Below are 15,665 nucleotides of genomic sequence, written 5' to 3'. Positions count from 1 at the left end.
ATAAAGCAGCATCACGTTCGAGCTACGCACGCAATTAGCCAAAGTACTTAGCGAAACGACAGGGCTCCTGAAAAATAGGCAAATTCTTCTTCCTCCGCCAGCAACACCGCAGAGTATATTTATAATTGCTCAGTGCGTTTTGGTTGGGTAAACGAAGCACAAGCCACGACGCCGTAGGTGAAATCACTAACTGAGTACATTTCTCGCCAGGCAACTCACACGTAATCGATGCAGGAATTAGGCGAAAATATTCAGCAGGTGCACAATGAAAAGCTGGGCAGGTGAGTTGAGCTCCTCTTCCAAGACATGAACATTATTAACTTTCCCATGCAGGCACTTGGTGGCCGCCATAAGCATCGAACCAGGAGAGACATTGCTGGAGGAACGGCCCTTGCTGGTGGCTCCCCACTGGGAGTGTCAGCAACTCAAGTGCGCCCAGTGCCTGCAGGAGTCCTATGTGATGTGCCGGAGGTGCCAGGTGTTTCCGCTATGCATGGACTGCAGCCAGCACGATGATTTCGAATGCGAGTTCTTCGCCAGCGGAGCAGGCAAAGCCATCTGCAAGGATATCCTGGTGAAGCACTATGGCATTTGTGGACTGCTAAAACTGCTACTTCTACTGGACAATCCTGGCACAAGAGGCGACTGCCAAATGCTCTTGGAGACACCAGTAAATCTCAGCGATTACCGCGACGGAGAAGGAATGTGGCAGGAGCACGAGGAGCAGGTGGTGCGCCCACTGATGGAGAGTGGCCTGCTCGACGTTCTTCCCACCCAGCAGTTGACCTCGGATATCCTGCACGCCCACTGCATCCGCATCGACAGCAATTCCTTCGAGGTGACCGCCAGGGATGGCGATACTCTGAAGGGAGTCTTCGTGTGTGGCGCCAGCTTGCCACACAACTGCGTGCCCAACACGGTGGTGGCCTTGGACGAGCAGTTCAACATGAAGCTGTATGCGGCTGTTCACCTGCAGCCGGGTGACATAATCTTCAACTCCTACACCAATCCTCTGATGGGCACCAGCCAGAGACAACACCAACTGCGACTCAGTCGGAGACTGGAGTGCTCCTGCTCCCGCTGTCTGGATCCCACTGAGATGGGCACACACATGAGCAGCATGAAGTGTAGAGAGTGCAGCGGGTTTTCCGTTTGCGAGATAGATCCAAATGGGAGACTGGGAGACTGGCGATGTCCGGATTGTAAAGCTCTGCTCACCGCTGCCGAAGTCCACGAGCTCCAGGCGGAGGTGGGCGCAGCCTTGGTCGAGGCCAGGGGAGAGCTGCAGGTCTACGAATCCCTTCTGACCCAGTATGGACCACTGCTCCATCCCAATCACTTCATGTTGCTGGACATCAAGCAAAACATTGCCAGCATCCTGCGAGCGGCGGCCCTGATGAACTCCATGGAGCAGCCGTGCAAGAAGCTCCTGGCTCGCCGCGTGGAACTCTGCTCCGATCTGCTGCCCGTCTGCAGGGCGGTGGTGCCGGGCATTTCCAAGCTGTACGCCATTGGCCTGTTCGAGTATCTACTCGCCTTGGTGGAGCTGGTGGAACTCCAGTTTGCCGAAAGTGATCTGGACAAAAAGGAGTATGTGGTGAGTTTCCTCAGGGATCTTCGGGGAGATTTGATAGTAAAAATGAATATTTCAAGGCCCACTTAAGGACCGCCAGTTTGGCGGCCAAGGAAGCGATGGACCTACTCCGCTTTGAGCCAGAAAACTCCGCAGAGGGCTACCTTTCCGACCGGATTTCCATGGAGCTGGAGCGTATTGAGTCCGATTTGAAGAAATACGGCAGATAGTTCCCTACATGTGTTAACTTGATTGTTGGATGCGATTCGCGGCACTGCAGCGACGATTTTAAATTTAAATTAGATTAGACTAGACTAGGCGAATGGAAGCAATGCTCTCCCTTCAGATGATGCGGCTGCCAGTTTTACATTGTGTGCCGGCGACACGGTTCAACGTTTGGTTGGGCGGGGGAATCATTGACCAAGAAATAAATAAAGAATTGTCGTTCAATTAAAAATAAGTTGCCAGCTTGTCGCTGGTCGTGTTGTCAGTATGCCAAAGGTAGCCAAAGGGAACGGGAACAGAGAATGGCCGCCGCAACGGACGATTTTGGCAGGAAGTGCGAGGTGAAGCAGAACGAGGCACTGGGCAGGTGGGTCCATTCCCACTCTAATCCTTTCCACACTTGATCCCCCTGGGTTTTTCCTCCAGGTTTGTGGTGGCCCAGTGCAATCTGCGTGCTGGCGAGACCTTGCTGCTGGAGCAGCCTATCGTGGTCGTGCCCCACATGGGCGATCGCCGCTGCTCCAAGTGCTTCAAGCTGGTCCAGAATTTTTGCAGGTTGGTGGACGTCATACAAGTTCCTCATCCACCGCTCACTCTTATGTAAACTCTTTAGGAAGTGTCGCCTTTTAGTTTTGTGCGAGGATTGCTCGGACCACAATAGCCACAATTGCCAGAGGCTGGCTGAGATTGAGCTCTCGGAGGAGCAGGTGAAGCGTCTCCAGGAGCACCCGGATATCCAGCCAGCCCTGAAATGTCTGCTTTTGAGGGAGCATCCAGAAACACTGCCATTGTACGAGGAGATGACCCAAATGGAAACCCATCTGGCGACAAGGAAGGGCACGGACATCTGGAAAAACTACCACGAGCACGCCTTTGCTCCTCTGGAAGAATGTGGAGTGCTGAAACACCTGCAGAGGGAGGCGGACGAGGACCAAGTGCAGGGTTTGTTGAGCATCCTGGATGTAAACGCCTTTGAGATCAGGGCTCCCGAACCGGGTGGCTCCATGAGGGGATTGTATCGCAGGGCGGGACTATTTGCCCACAGTTGCATGCCCAACCTGGTGACCGCCATTGATGACGAGCGACGCATAAAAGTCTATGCCAATCGGTTCATAGCCGCCGGGGAAATCCTCTACAACTGCTACACCAATGTGCTCCTGGGAACCGAGGAGCGTCGTGACATCCTTAGGGTGGGCAAGTACTTTGACTGCACTTGTCCACGCTGCCAGGATCCCACCGAGCTGGGTACACACATGAGCAGCTTCATCTGCAGCCACTGTTCCTGCCCAGGTGGGTACATAATCCGCCAGCCGGAGACCGGAACTTGGCAGTGCATCCTCAATCCGGATCACACACTGAAACAGGAGTTTGTTGCGAATATTCTGGAGAGGGCTAGGGAGGAGATATTTCATGCCAGGGATGATATCTACAGGTTGGAGCTTCTCCTGGCCAAGTTAAGCCGGCTGCTCCATCGGAATCATTACCTAATGCTGGACCTAAAACAGAACATCGCCTCTATACTGCGCCAGATCCTGCAGAACATAGCGCATCGACCCAATAAGAAAGTCTACGAGAGGAAGATTCGTTTGTGCCAGGAAATATTGCTGGTTTTGAAGGTTTTGGCCCCGGGAATCTCCAGAATGAAGGCCATCGCTCTCTACGAACTGGCCAACACGCAGGCGGAGTTGGCCAGAAAGCAGTTCAGTGAGCAGGAGCAGAGTGGCAGCGATCTACTGGTGGGGATATGTTAGAATTATCCCCTATATTATTTTAAACCATTTTTTATTCTAGGCGACGTTGGAGCAAGTTGAGGTCATGATTAGGGAATCCCTGCGAATGCTGCTCTTCGAGCCCTTGGCCACTCCAGAGGGTCAGCTTTCGCGCTCCATGCTCCGGGAACTAAAGGAGCTGCAGGACGATATAAAAAACATCCAAGAATCTAATGACGATGTGGTAGATCAGTAAAACCTGTGCTGAGGCAGTAAAAAGTTGGCATTTGATTTCAATAACCGTGATTTAATTTTTGAACCGCAGCTGTTTTTATAAGAGCTACAGGTTTCGGATCTGGTAAAATAGATAAGGTGAAAGCGGATATATCAGATCGGATCAGAATTATAAAAAAAGGAGTGCACTGGCTTTGAAATTAAGATATGGTAGTTATTGTTTTCAGAGCTTTTACCATTGCTTAAAATATTTTGGTTTTAAGTTATTATAAGACGAGATATGTCGTTAATTACAATATAATGATCATAGTAATTTAACTGCGGTAATTTTGAAAATTTTGAAATCGATAACTGTTAGTAAGCTCTAACCGAAATGGCGCAAGCTTAGTGTTATCGTTTAACTTTGTGGTTTTCCAACACTTGTGGATCTATTTGTATTGTTATTTATTTTTTTTTTTGTTAATTTAACAATAAAAGCTTGGCTAAACAAAACAAATGAGTTAGCAATGGAATTTTTCACAAATTACTAAAAATAAGACAAAGAAGAAGTGGCCATAACAAGAAGGGGTGTGAACAGCTGATGCCTGATAATACGGATGGGGGAAACTCCGCGGATAAGGGAAAGAAAACCAACCCCCGAGAATCGATGCTCAGTTGCAATTTGCATGTGCTGCCGTGGAGACGAGCTGCTCTCCGCCGACTAATAATAATCTCAGCTGAACTAGAATAACTATTCGCAGATCAACAACAAATGCTGGAATATACACATCACTAGCCGCGCCCCCCTACCAACACCGCCCCCCTGCAAAAACCGAGATGTCTGGGACGTTGTGAAATAGTAACACTCACCATTCTACATCGACATTCGTCATCGGAGCCGGAACCGTGGAAAGCCCCAAATAGGATGGCCCTCGCCAGTGCCGCCGCTGCCCTTTTGAAGGGATCCCAGACGCCTCTGCAGCAGCTCCTGGAGGACATCAACTTTCAGAGGACCAAGGAGATGCGCCAGCTGCTGAAGGACGGTGGGTATCCCTCTGATCCGGACTGGAACTCCCGATTTTCCCTCTGTAGCGGCGAAAATTTGTCTACATTTGCACTTTATCGATTTGTCACACTCACACAGCCATACAAAACACCACCCAGGGGGCAACCCCCAAGGAGGTGTGCGTGTGTGTTGGTGCCTGACGCGCCTGTGTGCGTGCCTTTTCCGCCCCACTTTTCACCAACGATTTGTTTTCTTTTACATAAGCAGCTTTTACTTTTATCGAAGGGGCCAGGATGGGGAAACCACAAACAGCTGTTCACCTGTCGGTCAATTTGAGCAGCCCCCAATTCACACGAGTCCTTTAGACACTCATTTAAAGGAGAACATGCCCCAAAATGAAACCACAGATAATTAGCTATCTTAAACTTGGTTTTATATTTTACATATCTTCATTATAAGTCTTGGGCATACCGCAGTTCTCACAAGTTCTTCAGACCCCATCTCATCTTAGAGGAAAAAGTTGCTAAACCTTTAAGCTTCTTGTTAATATCAAGTTCATAATTTGAATTGAAAACATTTAAAGATAATGCAAAGCCAAGACGTAACTTATATAAATTGTATTTTATCTTATATCACTACCACTAATTGTATTATTTGCATGCCCTTTTCAGATGGTGGTTTCGTTGTGCTCCAGGGCACCACCTACTGGACGGACCTGTTCGTGCGGCACTTCCTCTTCCAGACAGAGCCCGTGCACAGCATCGACTCGGACGATTTGCTCTTCTTTGTGCGCAAGAAGCACGTGAAGAGCTCCTCGCGCCACATGCCAAAATTTGAGGTGAGTATTTGGGACTGCAACCCCGACCTATTGATCCATAACACTTATTTCTCCCACAGACTGAGGTGGAGGTATTCCGCAAGGACTCGCGCAAACTGCCCATCGGGGATCCCGATGTGGACTGGGAGGAGACAGTCTATCTGAACATGGTCATCCACCAGTTCGATTACACGCTGACACTGGCCATTTGCACCAGAACCTCGCCCAAGGAGCTGCAGGTGCTGAGGAGGCACTCGCAGAGGGTGTACGCCAGTCCCAGTCGCCGGAAGATGGACACCAAGGGCGAGGGCGAGGAGATCACGTATCCGCACATCTGCTTCATGGTGGACAACTTCGACGAGGTGTTCAGCGACATCTTGGTGCGCGACGGGGAGATGGTGTGCGTGGAACTGGTAGCCAATGACAAGGATGGAGCTGTCCAGGGCGTGATTTTCTTGGGATCCATACGCTACGATGCCCTGAAGAAGGTGTACGATGCCAGGGTAAGTTGGAATGTTACTTGCGATTCCTGTTTTATACTAACTTGATTATTGGGTCCCAAAGCAATCCAGTCTGAGTTCCAAGGTGGCGCAGCGCATGTCTTTCGGCCTCTTCAGCAGTGGAGCGGGCGTCCAAACACGCTGTGAATTTGTCCGGATGAAGGGACCGCAGGGAAAGGGCCATGCCGAGATGGCGGTGACCAAGCCAAAGGGATCCGGGGTGGAGACGCCCACCAGCGAGCCGGGATTCTGCGCCACTGACATGTGGGACGAGTGGGAGGAGGAGAACGACGACTACTGCACCTACCGTCATCAGCGACGTCTCAGCGATCCGAGCGCCAATCTGAACAACTTCTCCCGCTACGGCTGGCGCACCAAGAACTCGAATAACCAGGACATGGTGGGCAGTGGCACCAGTCCCAGTGTGGGTGCCAAAGCGCGATCGGAGAACGAGGGACTGGATTCGCTGGCCAGCGAGGTGTCCGAGATCGAGGCTGGAGATCTGCGCGATGGTCAGTCTATACCTCTATACCTAGTTTCTCCTAGTTTCCTCTTCATTTGAGCATCCTTTAGTTGCATGATATTTACAATTGAACATTGCTAGTACTTGTTACCGTAGTTAATGCTGCTTATTCCGCTTGCTCCTTTCATTTCCGTTCATATTCCTGATTTACTTCTCGTAATGTGTTGTGGTTCCATTGATTTTCCTTTTACAATTTCCAACTATCAAATTTATATATATACTTTATATGTGCCCCCTAAAAAACAACTCCAGAGTATATATATATAAAGAGAACACCAGACATTGCCGAGAAAGCAGGACAAATAATACACTAAGGACAACCAAAATTATGTTCCGTTTGGCTTTTGTTTTGACACTGGATGTTGGGTTGAGGCAGGGCGTCGTTCATCACATCCTTTAGTCCTATCCTTTTCCCACTCCTCTTAGAAATTTTGTTTTCCGAGGTGGTGGCTTGATTGTATATTCATTAGACATCCTCACCGATCGATCCCCTAGCTTTTTGTGTTTCCCTATTCTGGCTTATTATTTCCACTGCTTTCTGTTGCCAATTACCAATTAAGTTGCTTGGGCCGATCCTCGGTTGTACATGTGTGTCGATGTATATGCTTTTAAACGCAAAAACCGATCTATATCTACTTGTAGATCAGCAACGTCCTGCTTTCTCGGCCTCCGCGGCAAAACTGCACCCAAATCCGAATTGCGAGACCCACAAGCTCGCTGCTGGTGACCAAGAAAAGTTGCCCCAAGAATCTCCAACTGGGAGTTCTTCCACTGCTCCAGCGGCCGCTGCTGTTCCGGCCGTGACTCCGCCTCCTTTGAGTGCCGCCGTGGAGGTCACAGTCTCCGGCGACAGCAAAGGAGCTGGGCAAAACTCGTCCACGGGCTGCAACTGTTTCGGTGGCAAGAAGGGCAAGAAGCGCTGGGCGTCGGCCAAGAACACGGACACCCCCGAAATGTCCGAGGTGTACTGCCCCAGCTGCGAGGATCCGTCCAACGAGTCGCCCGCCTGCCTGGCCAAGATGCCCGACAAGCGGCCCACCCGTCTCAAGCCCAAGACCAGCATCCTCAGTGTGGAGAGCGAGCTGCTGGTGGGCAAAAGGAGCAGTTTCAGGCTTCCGTCGGAGACCAAGCGCAAGCAGCAGGGTGCAAGCATCACCAGGAGCGCTTCACTCAGCGCCGCTGATCGCAGGACCAGTCTGCCGGTGGCCACCAAGAAGATTATAACCCCAAGACTGCGCTCGGCCAAGGCCAAGGATCCGGAGAAGGACAAAGATAGCAAGGATAAGGACAAGAACAAGGAGAACGACAAGAAGTCTTCGAATCAGAAGGTCAACGGCTCGGCAACCAACTTTCTGGCCAAGATGTCGCCCAAGCGGCTCAAAGCCGGCAAGGACAAGGAAAAGGACAAAGACAAAGACAGCGACAAGACTAAGGAAAAGGACAAAGGCAAATCAAGTGGTGCGACAAAACACAAGGCTGTCAACAATAACAATCCAAGGCCTGAAGCCTCTAAGAGCGAGGAGTACGAAATCGCCGACGATGCTACCTCGCTGAATGGTAGTGAGTCCGAAGGAGCTGGAGCCGCCAAGATGGCCATCCTAAGTGAGAGCGATAGCAAGCTGATGATCAGTGTGCGAGGACGTGAGGAGCTGCCGGTGGTGGAATCCCCCAAGACCCCACCCAACCGATTTGAGAAATGTGTCCGCGTTGCGGTGGAGCCGGAAAATCATCCGCTGCAGCCGGACGAGAACAATGAGAACGAGGAGAGTGAAATAACCAAGGTGATTTCGCCCACGGAACTTACGCCTATGCTCGATGTGGCCAATGGCAACCAGGAGGCCACCAGTGCTACTCTTCCGCGGACAGCCAAGCAGGCTCATGTCAGCAAGATGCTGCATCTGGTGCCGAAGCGCCGAACTCCAGATGGCACCAACATCTACTACTGGTGCGACGTGCCCAAAAAGGCACTAAAAGGTTATTGCCTGGGATTTTATATCTACACTTCTTGTTATACAATGCATGTCCCTAGTTTCTAATGCTCTCGATTCACCGTGTCTAATCCTGTGGGCCTTATTTACTTTTAGAACTCGACGACGGCGCCTACAATCCTCTCTGGACCAGTCGAGGCTTTACTCAGTCCTTTCATTTCTGGAAAGAGAACAGAAGACAGCAGTCCACGCCGCTCAATGCATTCCTCACCTATGTGACACTGCCCTGGTGGAGCATTGCAAAGGGTAAGCTATCCAAAGGGACTCCCAGCTAATAGTTACCCTAATCCTAACCTCCTTCACAGATCTCTTGGATCACCGGGAAACGCCTATTCTGACCTTTTAGTATTAACTTCGTTTGCAATTGTGATTTATGCCCGTATGCTTTATAGTTCTCACATTTATTCCCTATTTACCGATCGAATGCCAACCGTGTGATCAGTCCTAGTTTGTTTATCAGTATATTTGCTTTTTCTCGACCAACGTTGAGTTTCCTAAAGCGCATCCGCGCGGATTAAACTACTTGGTGAGCGCAGAGCCAACCTACAAATTTATGAACTACGAACTACGATAGTGAACACTGTTACCGATGATATGGAAATATATAATAGTAATATTATTTGTAAATTGTACGGCAACATTTATACCACGAAATATATACCAAATAGAAAAAGAAGCCAGAGGAAAGTGATATTAATCAAGGAGCAATGGATTGAGACAATCTAAACCGCCTCAATACCAATGTTTGTAATCAGAGTACCCGAAGCATCCGGCATCGGCTTCGTCACTCGACGTGAAGATAGCTCAATCGCCTCTCCTGCTATATTAGTCTGCTGCTGAGCCTCGCCTGGAACAGTCGCATCTTCTGTCGAGCTCAGAAACCCTAGTGAAATCAGTGATAACGCGGGAACAAAGCACTGGAGATGGGGCAATCGCTGCCGCTGCTGATTCGCCTCGTCGTCGTCGTCTGGCTGACAATTAGTACGGTTACCGCCTGTCCCCGGGCGCCCACCCACTTGAACCACGGTCGACGCACACGCGGCGACAATGGATACAAATTAATTGTGGCCGATGGACCCAACGGATACGTGCCCGGGAAGACGTATAATTGTAAGTCGGGAAGCTGGTTTCGTAATCAGCGGGGTCACTTGAGAACTAAAAACAAAAGCAATGGAGGTGATAAGAAAATGCAGGGCAACTGGTGTCCATCCTCTCGGTTAACAAAGTATTTTGATAATGCCATTTTTAATTTCTATGTGGCTAATCTTTAATTTATTCGTGTGTTTAATGATGAAAGAACTGGAATGTATTGAGGGTACAGTGGTTATTTATTCAAAACCTTAGTACAGAAAAATATAATATATAATATAATATAAAATAATAACGTTTTAAAATAATCATAACTAGCTAGTTTATGAACTTCACTGCTTATTTGTTTTTTCAATATTCTTTATATGTATTTTTGGCAACTACATAACATTGAGTAGTGTATTACTGATAACTACAACTTAAATCTTAATGAGGTCGTAGGTGGCACAGTTTATGAATGAACGGTGCGCAAATGATTCTCGTAGAATCCTTGGTACTTGAAAATTCTATTGCATAATGTGCAACGATACCCAACTTCGTGGGACACCAAATGCTTTTTGTAGGAATCTTCAAAGGCGAAGATTTTCTCGCAACTCTCGCAAAAGTACGCAGCACTAACAGGTAAAAAAGCGAATAGGTTTAAATGGTGTTGGTCGGTGAGCGAGAGAGCTACTTTCTTGAAAATCTTCAGATTAATCATATTTTGATACCAAGCTGAAATCAGATTTATGATACGTTTTAATTCGCTTTCAGTCATGTTGCATCCCATCACTAAGTTTACTTCCGAAGTTAACGCAGAAATAAGGAGAGAAAGATATTCAGATGTGGCTGATGGAGTCTTCGTTCTATAATTCCAAATGGAATCGTGCTTCATGTATATTTTGCTAAACTGGGCAGCCTTTTCGCGCAACTGCACCAACTCGTCCAACATTATTTTATCCTCAAAGCTGGCATTTTGGATTGCTGGTAACTGAAAAGGATCAAAGTATTAGGTGTATCGGGCAATGTCGGGGATCAATTGCTCACCCCAACATTTTTTAAAAGAGTTGCATTGTCTAATAAGGGTCCGGATTTTTTATTTGAACGCAGATTTGTATTGTTACTTGTCTGTTCGTTTTTAATTCCGATCAGGTTTTCCTTCTGCTTTTTGGCTTGCAACATTTTGCGGCCGGTGTCTATACTTTCGGGCTCCAGTTTGTCGTATTTAGTATTGCCTTTAAATAGTTTTTGGTAAATTGTTTGATTTGTGGTCTGTTTCTTTTTTACGAGGTTTATCTTTGTCTGATCAATTTTTGAACCTTTGGAGGTGCTGGTTTCTAGATTGTTGGACTCCAAATCTAAATTATCTGAATTTTTCGTCTCCAATTTGAAGTGTTTTTTATTGTCGTTGCCCGATAGCTTTTGCTCTTTGTTTGAATTAGTATTTAGATTGGGCACTGAAAGATTTTTGGGCTCATTATCATCTTGGGGACTGCCGATTTCCTCCGTAGCTCTTTTTAACAATGGATTTTTAGTTTGTAGTGGCTTAAGGAGACTATCAGATGTTGGTTTCTTGTTGGACAAAGGTGACTCTTTGCACTCAATTGCTTCGCTTGCCTTAGTTAATGACTTAAGTTTTAAATCAAGCTTTGGCAGAAAATCTACATGTCTTATTTGCAAGGGTGATGATATCCTCTTTGTTCTTTCGTCACTAGGTCTAGATGGTTTTGTCTGTTTTTTATTGTCGTTGTCCGATAGCTTTTGCTCTTTGTTTGAATTAGTATTTAAATTGGGCACTGAAAGACTTAGATTTTTGGGCTGATTATCATCTCGGGTACTGCCGATTTCCTCCAAACCTCTTTTTAACAATGGATTTTTAGTTTGTAGTGGCTTAACGAGACTATCAGACGTTGGTTTCTTGTTAGGCAAATGTGACTCCTTGCTCTCAATTGCTTCGCTTGTCTTAGTTAATGACTTTGGTTTTAAATCAAGCTTCGGCAGAAAATCTACATGTCTTATTTGCAAGGGTGATGATATCCTCTTTGCTCTTTCGACACTAGGTCTAGATGGTTTTGAGAACTGACAGATTTCTTTAACCATACTTGAAACGGAATATACTTTAACTTGCTGAGATGTTGAGTTGGGCTTTGCCTTAGAGTTAAGATGACTGACCTGGGAAGGATCTGTTTCCATTCGAGCTTTGGTTAAACTAGATTTTCTTACACTTAAATTAGATGAGCTTGGTGCTGGCTTGATAGGAGTATTAAAATTAAGAGGCTGTATGTTCCCTTCTTCTAGAGGTTCAGTTATAAGGAGACTGCAGTTGGTTCCCGTAGGTTTCATAAGAATTTTTGTATTCACATCGTTTTCAATGGCTTGTAGGATGCGGTTCTTCACGCTGCTCATACGTTTCCTCGAATTCCTGGCAATGCTGTGACTCTTTAGCTCGCAGATTTTCAAGGTTTTCCCCTCATTTGCAGTCTTGTTGCGAGGACCTTTGAATCCCTGGTTTTCGGGCTTTGATTCAATGATATCTTTCTGTTGGGAGTGTCCCTCCTTTGCCACTATATCCTCCACTTTATCCTTAAGTCCCACTGCGGTATAAGTAACTTACGATTAAAATGAGCCTTTTTTTGGAGAATGCCCCTAGTACTCACGTGTTTTTTGACTACTGTGTGCCTTATTTCCGGCATTCTTTATGCCCTCCAATTCCTCCGATTCTGCCTGAACGCCGGAATCCCCGCCGCTGGTGTTGCGGCTGCCCGCCGACTGGGCATCCTCCTCCTCGGACAACAGCTCTTCCACGCAGTACCCATTCTGCTCCTTGGTGAAATGCAGCACATCGACATGCGCCCACTGGAGGTGTCTCAAAAATTCCCGCAAATTTGTAAATATGTCCCGGCAGAAGTGGCAGTAAACCGCCACCATATTATCGCTGGGGGACACCACCACATCGCCGCACTTTTTCAGGTCGACGCTCCGACTCCCTGTCAGCATATCCATGAATGAGGACATTATTTAAACGAAATGGGTAACAATAAAACAAATTAAACGTATAGTTAAGATTGCGCGTTGGCTTCAACGCGAGAGTGAAACGGATATAGATACTGAACAGTGTTGTTAAATGACGGCATGTGCGGCAGCGATTTTTCTTAATCGATTAGCATTCTTATCGAAATTTAAATTGAAATGTATTCAACAGTGCTCCTACTTGGATCCCGAACCCACACGAAAATCCAGCACTTTACCCACTTCACCATTGCTGCAGAGGCTCAAACTGGAGCACGGCGTCCCCAGGCAGCCAGTCCCAGGCGAGTGGGTCGCTTTCAGCTGTTCAGCGACTCCCTGACCAAATTCAACGACCGATGTGTGAATACTGTTTCCGAGGCCGACGACCTGCCCAAAACGGAGGTCCAGGTCATGTGGGTGGCTCCGGAGGCGGGTTCCGGCTGTGTTTCCCTGTCGGCCATGGTCTATGAGGGCCCCAAAGCCTGGTTTGCCGACGATGGCAACCTATCCACCGTGATCTGTGAGCGGAAACCGGACGCAGCTGCTGCCCAGAAGGAATGCTGCGCCTGCGATGAAGCCAAGTACAGCGTGAGTAAAGGAATAAGTTATAGTAAGAATATCCTGGATAATGAGGGATTTCGCAAACACTTCCAGTTCGTTTTTGAGGGCATCTGGACGAATGAAACCCATCCCAAGGACTATCCCTTCGCCATCTGGTTGACCCACTTCTCCGATGTTATTGGCGCCTCGCACGAGTCTAACTTTTCATTCTGGGGCGAGAACCACTTGGCCACCGCCGGATTCCGTTCCCTGGCGGAGTGGGGTTCCCCGACTGCTCTGGAGGCGGAGCTGCGGGCGAACGGGCCCAAGCTGCGCACCTTGATCAAGGCCGCTGGCCTGTGGTACCCGAATGTCAACCAGAACACCTCCGCCAAATTCCGTGTGGATCGCAAGCACCCGAAGGTGTCGCTGGTGTCCATGTTCGGCCCATCCCCCGACTGGGTGGTTGGCATTAGTGGCCAGGATCTCTGCACTGATGACTGCAGTTGGAAGGAGTCAATGACTTTTGATCTGTATCCCTGGGATGCGGGCACCGATAGTGGTATTTCATATATGGTAAAAGTTTAGAGATAGAGTAAGGGCCTTCAAATACTAAACGGAGTTTCCTTGGCAGTCGCCCAATTCGGAAACCCAGCCTCCGGAGAGAATGTACCGCATCACCACCATGTATCCCGAGGATCCCAGAGCGCCCTTTTACAATCCCCAGAGCCGCGAGATGCCCCCTCTGGCCAGGCTTCACTTGCGACGAGAGAAGATTGTCTCCCGGAATTGCGATGATGACTTCCTGCAGGCCCTCCAGCTGGAGGTGTCCGACGATGCCGAGGAGCAGGACACCAGAGGTATGTTGAATCCGCGAGTCTAGCATTCTAACACATCAGTAATCGATCTTCCAGCCGAATGCCGGGTGAGCGACTACTCCGCCTGGAGCCCCTGCTCCGTGAGTTGCGGCAAGGGAATCCGAATGCGCAGCCGCCAGTATCTGTATCCTGCGGCGGCGGATCAGAACAAGTGCTCCCGTCAGCTAGTGTCCAAGGAGATGTGCGTGGCCTCCATACCCGAATGCGCCGATGGCTCCTCCCAACAAAGGGATCGCGACGAGGATGAGGGCGAGAACCTGGCCAACTCGCAGTCCCTGGTGGGCAGCGATGGCGAGGGAGCCGGCCTGTGCAAGACCACGTCGTGGAGTGTGTGGTCCGCGTGCTCCGCCAGCTGTGGTATCGGGATCACCATGCGCACGCGCACCTTTGTCAACTACTTGGGACGCAAGCGGTGCCCCCACATCTCGGTGGTGGAGAAGAACAAGTGCATGCGGCCGGACTGCAAGTACGAGCAGGTGGAGCTGCCGGATCCGCAATGCCCCACCACCCAGTGGAGCGACTGGAGTCCTTGCATCTCGGCCTGTGGCAAGGGAGTGACCATCCGAACGCGCCTGGTCCTGCTGGAGAATGGCCCCGAAAAGGAGAACTGCACGCGGCGCATGGAGCTGAACCAGCAGAAGGAGTGCGACGGTCCCACCGACTGCCACATAAACGCGGAGCAGGCCAGGGACATCTGTGTCCAGGCGCCGGATGTGGGTCCCTGCAGGGGCAACTACATGCGGTATGCCTACGATCCGCAGAGCCAGCGCTGTGGCTCCTTTAGCTACGGAGGATGTCGAGGCAACCGCAACAACTTCCTCACGGAGAACGAGTGCCTGAACACCTGTAGCGTGATCAGGTCCTCACCTCCTTTCAGAGGTTAGTGGCGGAGTCGGGATCTCCGAGCTCTAAAATTAAGCTCAACCGTGCTTGAAGGGCGTGGTCAATTAAGGACCCTGCTTTCTAGGGTGGAGAAGATGCCTTAACTCCTTCGTATATTATGTGTTCGAAATGTTCCACCTTCTGATATCTTAAATAAAGAGATATAGTCAACAATGTCATACCTTGTTGAATTCGTTAAACAATTTCGGTATTTTGACTAAAACCCTGTTAAACTCATTATAAAAATTTCCAATCGAGTGGGATTCACACCTAACTAATTTCATTTGAGTCGATTTTTCGCAAAAAATAATGAACCAACCCATTATGAGAAATGCTCAAATCCGGAGATCCGGGAAAGCCCACTTTTATATCGGGAAATAATAGTTAAATGCTGGAATGTCATAAGCCGTTGAATTCGATTTTAATAATACTGAAGGTATTTGTTTTTGTTTCAAATATGGAATTAAATCGTTATATTAGACAAAAACAGCTAAAGATACACAAATTTCTTTAAAAACAAAAAATTAAAAAAAAACTTCACACGATTGTTTCTATGGCAGCTTTAGAATAAGCTTGATCTGCATACACATATTAAAAGACGATTGCGAAAGTTTGAGTCTCTAGCTTTTAAACTGAGCTTGCAAACGGTGTAAAATCAGACGGATGCTGATCAATAATATATATACTGGTCGAAAACGTCTCCCGCTGCGTTACAAACTTCTGACTAAAAATAT

At 48.3% G+C, this 15,665-nt stretch overlaps 5 protein-coding genes across 7 annotated transcripts; 4 read left to right on the top strand and 1 right to left on the bottom strand.

Annotated features, from left to right (window-relative positions):
- Window positions 1–45: 45 nt before the first annotated feature.
- LOC108051235 (SET domain-containing protein SmydA-8) lies at window positions 46–1,977 on the top strand. Its single transcript, XM_017133256.1, has 3 exons — window positions 46–281; window positions 334–1,597; window positions 1,654–1,977. Exons 1-3 carry the CDS (start codon window positions 229–231, stop codon window positions 1,801–1,803), a joined length of 1,467 nt encoding a protein of 488 aa, XP_016988745.1. The 5' UTR covers window positions 46–228; the 3' UTR covers window positions 1,804–1,977.
- Window positions 1,978–2,076: 99 nt separating this feature from the next.
- On the top strand, window positions 2,077–3,807 carry LOC108051207 (SET domain-containing protein SmydA-8). The gene is made up of 4 exons (XM_017133218.1): window positions 2,077–2,165; window positions 2,225–2,353; window positions 2,412–3,534; window positions 3,590–3,807. Exons 1-4 carry the CDS (start codon window positions 2,101–2,103, stop codon window positions 3,761–3,763), a joined length of 1,491 nt encoding a protein of 496 aa, XP_016988707.1. The 5' UTR covers window positions 2,077–2,100; the 3' UTR covers window positions 3,764–3,807.
- A 364-nt stretch (window positions 3,808–4,171) lies between these two features.
- Window positions 4,172–9,230, top strand: LOC108051225 (uncharacterized protein KIAA0930 homolog). 2 transcript variants are annotated; one of them, XM_017133244.2, is made up of 7 exons: window positions 4,172–4,763; window positions 5,398–5,564; window positions 5,624–6,046; window positions 6,108–6,555; window positions 7,209–8,540; window positions 8,651–8,800; window positions 8,860–9,230. In XM_017133244.2, exons 1-7 carry the CDS (start codon window positions 4,646–4,648, stop codon window positions 8,898–8,900), a joined length of 2,679 nt encoding a protein of 892 aa, XP_016988733.1. In that variant the 5' UTR covers window positions 4,172–4,645; the 3' UTR covers window positions 8,901–9,230. The 2 variants fall into 2 exon arrangements, with proteins under 2 accessions (XP_016988733.1, XP_016988734.1); XM_017133245.2 differs by lacking the exon at window positions 7,209–8,540 and having other exon boundaries at window positions 4,183–4,763.
- Window positions 9,231–9,371: 141 nt separating this feature from the next.
- On the top strand, window positions 9,372–15,105 carry LOC108051230 (spondin-1). The gene is made up of 5 exons (XM_017133251.2): window positions 9,372–9,664; window positions 12,825–13,219; window positions 13,286–13,747; window positions 13,806–14,031; window positions 14,086–15,105. The coding sequence occupies exons 1-5, from the start codon at window positions 9,478–9,480 to the stop codon at window positions 14,931–14,933; spliced, it is 2,118 nt and encodes a 705-aa protein (XP_016988740.1). The 5' UTR covers window positions 9,372–9,477; the 3' UTR covers window positions 14,934–15,105.
- On the bottom strand, window positions 9,759–12,746 carry LOC108051229 (protein teflon). Of its 2 annotated transcripts, XM_017133250.1 has the most exons (4): window positions 12,280–12,746; window positions 11,661–12,216; window positions 10,670–11,315; window positions 9,759–10,613 (listed from the first exon to the last, which is right to left on the bottom strand). In XM_017133250.1, the coding sequence occupies exons 1-4, from the start codon at window positions 12,635–12,637 to the stop codon at window positions 10,095–10,097; spliced, it is 2,079 nt and encodes a 692-aa protein (XP_016988739.1). In that variant the 5' UTR covers window positions 12,638–12,746; the 3' UTR covers window positions 9,759–10,094. The 2 variants fall into 2 exon arrangements, with proteins under 2 accessions (XP_016988739.1, XP_016988738.1); XM_017133249.2 differs by having other exon boundaries at window positions 9,954–10,613; window positions 10,670–12,216; window positions 12,280–12,728.
- Window positions 15,106–15,665: the final 560 nt, after the last annotated feature.

The sequence above is a fragment of the Drosophila rhopaloa genome, unplaced genomic scaffold (assembly GCF_018152115.1).
Source record: "Drosophila rhopaloa isolate 14029-0021.01 unplaced genomic scaffold, ASM1815211v1 contig_115, whole genome shotgun sequence".
Classification (NCBI taxonomy): Eukaryota; Metazoa; Arthropoda; class Insecta; order Diptera; family Drosophilidae; genus Drosophila; species Drosophila rhopaloa.
The sequence above is the reverse complement of the archived record's forward strand: the minus strand, read 5'-3'. Positions and strand labels throughout refer to the sequence as shown.

Excerpts from the sequence above, each read along its gene's own strand:
- LOC108051235 (XM_017133256.1), top strand. The coding sequence starts at position 229 with ATGCAGGAATTAGGCGAAAATATTCAGCAGGTGCACAATGAAAAGCTG. Across the intron at positions 282-333 it reads CACAATGAAAAGCTGGGCAG|GCACTTGGTGGCCGCCATAA; the intron begins GTGAGTTGAGCT and ends TTTCCCATGCAG. Across the intron at positions 1,598-1,653 it reads TGGACAAAAAGGAGTATGTG|GCCCACTTAAGGACCGCCAG; the intron begins GTGAGTTTCCTC and ends GAATATTTCAAG.
- LOC108051207 (XM_017133218.1), top strand. The coding sequence starts at position 2,101 with ATGGCCGCCGCAACGGACGATTTTGGCAGGAAGTGCGAGGTGAAGCAG. Across the intron at positions 2,354-2,411 it reads CTGGTCCAGAATTTTTGCAG|GAAGTGTCGCCTTTTAGTTT; the intron begins GTTGGTGGACGT and ends TAAACTCTTTAG. Across the intron at positions 3,535-3,589 it reads AGAGTGGCAGCGATCTACTG|GCGACGTTGGAGCAAGTTGA; the intron begins GTGGGGATATGT and ends TTTTTATTCTAG.
- LOC108051230 (XM_017133251.2), top strand. The coding sequence starts at position 9,478 with ATGGGGCAATCGCTGCCGCTGCTGATTCGCCTCGTCGTCGTCGTCTGG. Across the intron at positions 9,665-12,824 it reads GCCCGGGAAGACGTATAATT|TGCTCCTACTTGGATCCCGA; the intron begins GTAAGTCGGGAA and ends TGTATTCAACAG. Across the intron at positions 13,220-13,285 it reads GCGATGAAGCCAAGTACAGC|TTCGTTTTTGAGGGCATCTG; the intron begins GTGAGTAAAGGA and ends AAACACTTCCAG.
- LOC108051225 (XM_017133244.2), top strand. The coding sequence starts at position 4,646 with ATGGCCCTCGCCAGTGCCGCCGCTGCCCTTTTGAAGGGATCCCAGACG. Across the intron at positions 4,764-5,397 it reads GCGCCAGCTGCTGAAGGACG|ATGGTGGTTTCGTTGTGCTC; the intron begins GTGGGTATCCCT and ends TGCCCTTTTCAG. Across the intron at positions 5,565-5,623 it reads GCCACATGCCAAAATTTGAG|ACTGAGGTGGAGGTATTCCG; the intron begins GTGAGTATTTGG and ends TTTCTCCCACAG.
- LOC108051229 (XM_017133249.2), bottom strand. The coding sequence starts at position 12,637 with ATGTCCTCATTCATGGATATGCTGACAGGGAGTCGGAGCGTCGACCTG. Across the intron at positions 12,217-12,279 it reads ACACAGTAGTCAAAAAACAC|TGGGACTTAAGGATAAAGTG; the intron begins GTGAGTACTAGG and ends CTTATACCGCAG. Across the intron at positions 10,614-10,669 it reads CTCTTTTAAAAAATGTTGGG|TTACCAGCAATCCAAAATGC; the intron begins GTGAGCAATTGA and ends GATCCTTTTCAG.